At 66.3% G+C, this 7,037-nt stretch overlaps 1 protein-coding gene across 1 annotated transcript; it reads right to left on the minus strand.

The window, feature by feature from the left end:
- Positions 1–35: 35 nt before the first annotated feature.
- On the minus strand, positions 36–5,984 carry LOC128980618 (SID1 transmembrane family member 2-like; the record flags this gene model as incomplete). The annotated part of the gene is made up of 26 exons (XM_054399077.1): positions 5,763–5,984; positions 5,473–5,594; positions 5,195–5,356; positions 5,059–5,104; positions 4,837–4,938; positions 4,676–4,759; positions 4,441–4,552; positions 4,259–4,324; positions 4,050–4,143; positions 3,857–3,912; positions 3,598–3,609; positions 3,395–3,466; positions 3,212–3,286; positions 2,877–2,939; positions 2,332–2,453; positions 2,171–2,244; positions 2,015–2,081; positions 1,812–1,885; positions 1,597–1,720; positions 1,385–1,502; positions 1,170–1,306; positions 983–1,091; positions 808–884; positions 667–713; positions 250–355; positions 36–146 (listed from the first exon to the last, which is right to left on the minus strand). Coding segments are annotated over exons 1-26 (2,454 nt in total), but the record flags the coding sequence as incomplete, so codon positions are not given.
- Positions 5,985–7,037: the final 1,053 nt, after the last annotated feature.

A 7,037-nucleotide genomic window follows, 5' to 3' on the forward strand; every position in this document is an offset into this window, starting at 1 on the left:
CTCTGCCCACCCTGCTGTGACACTCTCCCACTCACCTGCCAGGTGCTGAGCCCCTGGAAGAAGAAGAAGAGGGCGAAGCCCCAGACCACCGAGGTGCTGATAATGCAGAGCAAGGGAATGAGCTGGATGCGCTCACCGCTGCGGAGCTGCAGGAGAGGCCAGGGTCAACGGGAGGCAGGAGCTGGCAGGGATGCCCAACCCTGCCCTCCCTACCGGGCATGCAGCCCCCCACGCAGCCAGGCCTCACACCTTCATGATGATGTAGAAGGCGAAGTAGAGGAGGAGGTTGCAGATGCCGATGGCCAGCAGGTAGGAAGCGAAGTCATTGGGGCGGACAATGAGGCCATAGGCAGCACTGGGGGGGCAGGGAGAGGCAGCAGGGTCAGCACAGCCCATGGGTGCCCCCCGCCATGCCCCCAGTGCCCTGCTGTCCCCAGAGATGCCGGCAGCCCCCTGGGATCGGGCAGTGTGTGGGACACTGGGGCTGCCACAGCTCCAGCAGGGACACTCTGTGCTTAGCTCACAGCTGCCCTCAGCCCAGCCCCAGCAGAGGGCACAGGGCTGGGGGGGCCATGCTGCAGGAGCAGGACAGGACTGGCAGCAGGGATGGGGACCAGGCTGGCAGGAGCAGCAGAGGGTCTGGCATGCAGCTGGCTCTGCACTTACAGTGACCAGTTGATGATGTTGCCCATGACCAGCAGCACCATGCGGTCCTGCAAAGGCGGGAGGGGGGGGGCTGTGAGGGGGGGGGCAGCGCTCCCAGCTGGGGACCCCCCCAGTGCCACCAGGCATGGTGCCAGCACTCACCACGTACATGGGACCGCTGCACTGCCGGATGCAGTCCGTGTACAGCATGTGCAGGATCCTGCGCAGGATGCCTGAGTCTGGGGCGAACAGAGAGGAGAGGTCACGCTGTGGGGGAGGGGGTCCACTGAGCTGCCCCCCACCCACCCTGCCTGCAGCAGTGCCCCTCACGCCTCACCCAGCTTCCAGCGCCCCATGTAGTAGAGCTGGGTGCTGAGCAGCAGGGTGGCCACGATGTGGATGATGGAGAAGATGATCCAGAAGGCTGTGTTGCCCTTGCCAAAGACCTGCAGGGCAGCTGGCAGTGAGCCGTGGGGGACCACCAGCAGCTGCCCCCTGCGTGGGCACCCAGCCCCCAGACTCACCACGCCCACCACGGAGAAGAAGATGACGACAGCCAGGCAGGCATAGGCACTGTAGGCGCTGGCATTAATGTCCGGGTGCCGCTTCTGGTAGAGCTTCAGCATGCAGAGCCCAGCGATCATGTACATGAAGGAGGTGTCTGCAGGGGGGCGGTGGTGAGCCAGACGAGGGCAGCCCTGGCGTGGGCAGCAGGGGGGCCGGGCAGGGGAGCACTCACCGAACTGGAAGTTGGTGTAGTTGGGGCAGACGTGGTAGCAGGCACTGAGCAGCCCTTCCATCATGAGAGCTGTGCCCATGGCATAGAAGAGCCCAAAGTGCTTGGGGATGCCACACTCCTGGGGGGGTGGGAGGTTGAGGGAGGAGATGTGGCAGGGGGTCCTGGGCAGCTGAGACACAGCCCCCTCCGCCCCGGGCATGCCTGTCCCTTACCAGGGCATGGGCGTCGTTGCGCAGCAGTGCCCGGTTGTAGTTGATCTCCCTCTGCAGGATGATGAGCAGGAAGAGCAGACCCAGCAGGATGTAGCCCAGGTTGCTGAGGATGTTGTTGAAGGCGCTGCGAGGGGACCCGAGCCCGAAGTGGGTGCTGGGGACACCCCCTCCCTGGGACCCCCAGCCACCCGCTGTGCCCCCGAGCCCGAACCCACCTGAGGTTCCCCAGCGGGTGGGCACAGAGGAAGTTGTAGTAGCAGATGTCCTGGTTGCCGGTGACGTTCACCACCTGCAGGTGGGCACGGGGAAAGCGGGTGGTGAGGGGACGTGGGGACACCGAGGACATCCCCACGGCAGCTGGAGAGCAGCCCCCAAGCACCCAGAAGCCCCATCTGCCCCCACCAGGACCCCCACTCACCGTCTGGTAGGTGATGACGAGCTGGATGACAGGGAGGGCGTAGAAAACAGCGATGGTGGCGATGTTCCTGCAGGAGGCAGCGGGGAGGGTGGTGGTGGTGTCAGGGGATCCCCGGGCACAGCTCTGTGCCCCCCATCCCTGCTGCCCCCCACTCACCAGAAGTAGATTTGGTACTTCTTGCGCAGCACTCGCTTGTCCTTGCGCGCCAGGTCAGCCACGCAGAGGAATTGCTGCAAGGAGAAGGGGCAGGTGGAGGAGCCGGTCCCAGCCGGCGGGCCGAGGGGCGGGGGCAGGCGGCGGGGGACGGCGAAACACACCTTGGTGCGGATCACGTTCTTGTCGTAGTCGATGTCTGCCAGCGTGTCGTAGTCGTCCTCCTCCACCGAGCTGAGCGAGTCCAGGCGCGGCCGCCCGGCCACGTTCTCCAGCGACCGCTCCCCTGCGGCCGAGCCGGCGCCGTCAGCACAGCCCCCTCGGTCCCGCCCGCCTCAGCCTCCCCCTCGCCAGCCCCAATCGCCCCCAATTAACCGCTCAGACACCTCCTTGCCAACAGGGTCCAGCTGCCTGCTGGCGCCGGCACTGCCCTAGGCTGGGGACACGTGCTGGCTGTGCCAGTGTGGGCATCGCCCCGTGCCCTGGCTCCCCAGGGCTCTGCCAAGCCGGGGACAGGGTGAGGCCAGGAGGATGATGTCCTGCCCCACAGCCCCTTGGGTCCTGCCCTGCCCGCTGTGGGGTCTGTGGGCAGCTGCCCTTGCTTGGAGGGAGGGAGGAGGGCGTGCAGGTGCCAGCGCCGCAGGCACAAGCTTGGGGCAGGGCAGATTTTGGCTTGATTGGCTCATCCCTGCCCAGTACCAGCATCTACCCATGACAATGCTCAGCGGCCTCATCGGGGCGGAGGGTGTGCGCCGCTTGAACTGCTCCTGCCCTTCAAAGGAAAGCCAAAGTCACTGGGGCGGGGGTGGTGCCAGCCCCGAGGGGGGCACCCCGGTGCCTGTCCATCTCCAGCACCAACGGAGACCCCCCATGGGCCTGCAGGGAGGGGTTGGCAACACAGGGACCCTTCCTGGGCGGTGGAAAGGTAGAGCAGTGACACTGCCAGCAGCTCTGCACTGTTGGGGAGCCTGAGCACTCCCCAGGCATGCCAGCTCTGCAGGGCTGCAGCCGTACCAGCCTCCACACCGCTGCCCCAGCACTCACCCACGTAGCTGTAGGCAACCTCTACCGAGCCCATGCTGTCCGTGACACCCTCGGCACTGCTGGAGGAACCGTTTCCTGCAAGGATGGCCAGACTGGGTGGGCATGGCTGCAGTGGGCACGGCTATGGGGGGCACAGCCACCTGCTGCCAGGCTGGGAGGTGAGAGTCAGTGCCTGGCACTCACCGAAGGAGCCATAACCGTAGCTGTCGTAGGGGGAATGGCCCAGGAAGGAGCTGGGGATGCTGCGGCTGTGCCCTGCAAGACAGGAGGGTCCCTGTCAGCCTCCCCTGGCACCCTTGACCAGCCTTTTGGCACAAAGCAGCACCCCACACCCCTGCCCTGGCACAGGAGGGAGCTCAAAGGACAGAGCCAATGCTGGCACCTACCCAGTAGGGATGCTGGGAGTCCCCAGGAAGCCATGGAAAGAAAGAGACAGACTTGGTGAGGTGGCCAAGCCCCAGCGCAGCCCTGCCAGCCCCAGAGTAGCAGAGTGGTGAAGCCCAGGCCCCAGAAGGACCCTGTACCCCCAATATCAGGATTTGTCCCCAGGGAGCTGAGGGCCAAGCAGGGCTCAGGGGGACAGTGAGGAGCTCCTGGGAACGCCCCAGCAGCCTCCTCAGTATGCTGCTGCCACCAGCCCCTCACCTGTGTCCATGCTGGGCGAGTCCATGGCTGTCAGGAGCCCCTTCCTCTTCTGCTGCCTGCCGAGGGAAACAGCCATGAGTGGCCAGGGTGGGTGGCACAGCAAGGACCAGGACCCCCAAGGACCCTGCACCAAGAACATGGCACAGAACCCAGGGGCTCAGCACCCCCAGGGGATGGGGCGGCCAGAACTCACCGGCAGCTCTCCCAGCAAGCGATGAGCAGCGTGAGGACGTAGAAGGAGAGGAAGATGCCCAGGCAGAAGAGGACGCTGCTGACATAGGCCTCCGCTGTGCAGAGCCAACACAAGCTCTCAGCGGGGAGCAGCAGCCCCCAGGACCTGCTGTGGGGTCCCCTGTGGGGCCCAGCACCCCCCCAGCCCCAAAGAGCCCCTCCCAGGCTTACAGGTTATGGCAGGCGACACCATCACCTCCAACAGCTTCTGCCGGTTGTGCTGGTCCACAGGTTCCTCTGCAGGAAGGCAGGGGCCAAGGGCTCAGCTCTCTGTGACACTGCTCCTCACCCTGTCCCCAGCACACAGCTCACAGTGGCAGGGCTCTGCTGCCCCCAGCCCCCACCGGGCATACCTGGGGAGGCGTTTTTGGAGAGGGGGTAGTAGGGCAGAGCCCCCCCACATGCCTCATCCTCGGTCTTCACCACCACCACCACGTAGAAGCTGTTGCTGGGGAAATCCTTCTTCTGCAGTGGGTGAGATGGGGGTCAGTCAGGCCACACTGGGGGGCATGAGCCTGCCAGAGCTGGGCAGGGGCCAGGAGGGGAACAGCTCCACGGCACAACCCCGTGGCACAGCCCTGTGCCCACCTGCACCGTGATGGCTGCCTTCTTGGTCATGGTCTGGTACATGCCGATGAAGGCCACGTTGTTGTCCAAGTCGTAGACAGGGCACTGTGGGGGTGGAGGGGCTGTCAGCCCTGTTGGGCACCATGGCTCACCCAGGCAGGGCCCCCACCCCCCAAACCTACCAGGATGTCCTGGATAGAGATGACAGAGCAGGGGAAGGCCATGGCTGAGGTCACCTTCACTATCACAGAGTCCACTCCCGTGGGGAACTTGTACTTGAAATACTGGGGAGGGGAAAGAGCATCACTGGTGGCCATGCTGCCCCCCTGGGTGCTGCACCTCTGCCATGCCATGCCATGCCATGCCATGCCATGCCATGCCATGCCATGCCAGCTGCTCCTCACCTGTGGCTGGGCAGCAGTGGCATTGAAGCTGAACTTCTCATTCGTCCTGCAGAGAGCACGGGAAAGATGATGGCAGGTGAGGGGACACAGGGCCCCGGCGGGCAGGGAGGGGGCAGGGCCGTGGGCCTCTCCTCACCGCAGCACAAAGTTCTCCACACGGGTGACCCGCAGCAGGTAGGAGGCATTGAGGGACAGTGTGGAGACATCCACGTAGAAGTTCTGGGTCTCCACCTCCGCCTTGGTCTGGGGCTGGCAGAGCGTGCGGCTCACCTCCTGGTACGTGTACTTCCGCTGGTACCTGGGTGGGCAGAGGGGTGCTGTGCCCACTGGTCCCCAGTCCTGCCTGCTGGTGCCCACTGGCACCCCTCCAGCCTGGCTGGCCAGGGGCTCAGTGCCTGCCCCGCTGCTACTCACAGCCCACGGAGGATGAGGGGCACCTGGAAGGAGACCACAGCTTCCTTCTGCCTCACCACGAAGAGCACCGGCAAGTCCTTGTGGTCCGACAGGACGTTGACCGAGACCCGCACGCCCTCGGTCTGCGGGCAGAGCGGGAGGCCCCGGCGTCGGCAGGGCAGCTCCGGCCACGGTGCCTGGACTTTGCTCGGCACTCGTGGCAGAGGATGAGGGTGAGGCGAGAACCGTGCTGAGGACAGCGGAACCCGGGGGAAGGAGCAGGGGCGGGGGGCAGCGGCGGTGCAGCTCACCCAGTTCCTGCGGACGGTGTGGTTGAAGGCGTAGATATGGAGCAGGCTGGCGTTGACGGAGTCGGTGTAGGAGGTGTCGAAGAGGGCCTCGGTTTCCACCACATGCCGGGACTCACGGGGCTGCGACAGCGGCTGGGGCAGGGTGGGCGGCAGGGACCAGAGCAGCAGAGCCCAGCCCAGCACTGCCGGGACCAGCAGCGCGGCTGCCCCGCTGCCCGGCATCCCGCCAGCATCCCCGGCCCCTCCCCGGCCGGCCAAGGTCCGCCAGGGCAGGACGGGACGGCACGGGACGCGACGGCTCAGCCGGGGCGCGCTCGGGCACCCAGCCCCATCGCTGGCCCCGCTGCCGCTCCTCGCTGACCGATCTCCGCTCCCCGGTGCAAGGGCCGGCGCTGACCCGGTGCCGCTGCGGACGGGCGCTACGGGAAGATCCCGGTGTCCGGTGTCTGGTGTCCGGTGTCCGCTGCCGGTGGCCTGAGCCTGGTCCCGGCGGTGGCGGTGCCCGGTGGCGCTGCCCGGTACTTTCTATCTCCCCGGAACACAGCAGCAGTAAACACGGACCGGCGGTGACGTCACGCAGCGTCACCCGGTGAAGGGCCAGACCGGGGAAGTGACGCGGCGGCGGCGGCGGCAGGCGGGGCCCGGGAGCGGGCGGTCCGTGCCCGAGGGGAGTGGCCCCTGCGGCAGCCCCCGGCACAGCGGGGAAACCCCGGTCCCTGCGGACCTGGCGGGGGAAGCTCTCGCTCCCGAAGGGACCCTTTGCCCCATACGGGTCTGATGGGGAAGCCACAGCCCTACCCCATATGGCACCCCATAGGGGACCCCCTGGCCTCTATGGGACCTCACAGGGCACCCTGTATGGGAAGCACCATCCCATAGGTGAGTTCCTGCCCCATACTGAACCCCAGCCCGAACCCCATCCCATATGGCATCCCACGGGTGAGCCCCAACCCTGCAGGGTGATGTCCAACCCCATGCACAGCTGCCCCCCACCCCAAACCCCTCTGATGGGACAAGGACCCACCCGCCCAGCCCAGGGAGGGGACTGGTGTGAGCAAGGCCTCCCCAGTGCGGGCACCACGTCCACCCCTGCGGCCAGCAGCACTGGGAGGTGCTCACTGTGGCCAGTGGCCTCCACCTTGATGTAGTCACCTTCCGCTGTGTGGCAGCAAGCACCTGCCACCAGCTGTCCCCACCAGTGACCCAAGTGGGCTGGGCCAGCACAGCCACTGGTCCAACCAGACCAGCTGCTGGGTGTGCAACGACCCTGGCTCA

Source organism: Indicator indicator, unplaced genomic scaffold, assembly GCF_027791375.1.
Source record: "Indicator indicator isolate 239-I01 unplaced genomic scaffold, UM_Iind_1.1 iindUn_scaffold_491, whole genome shotgun sequence".
NCBI classification, from domain to species: Eukaryota; Metazoa; Chordata; class Aves; order Piciformes; family Indicatoridae; genus Indicator; species Indicator indicator.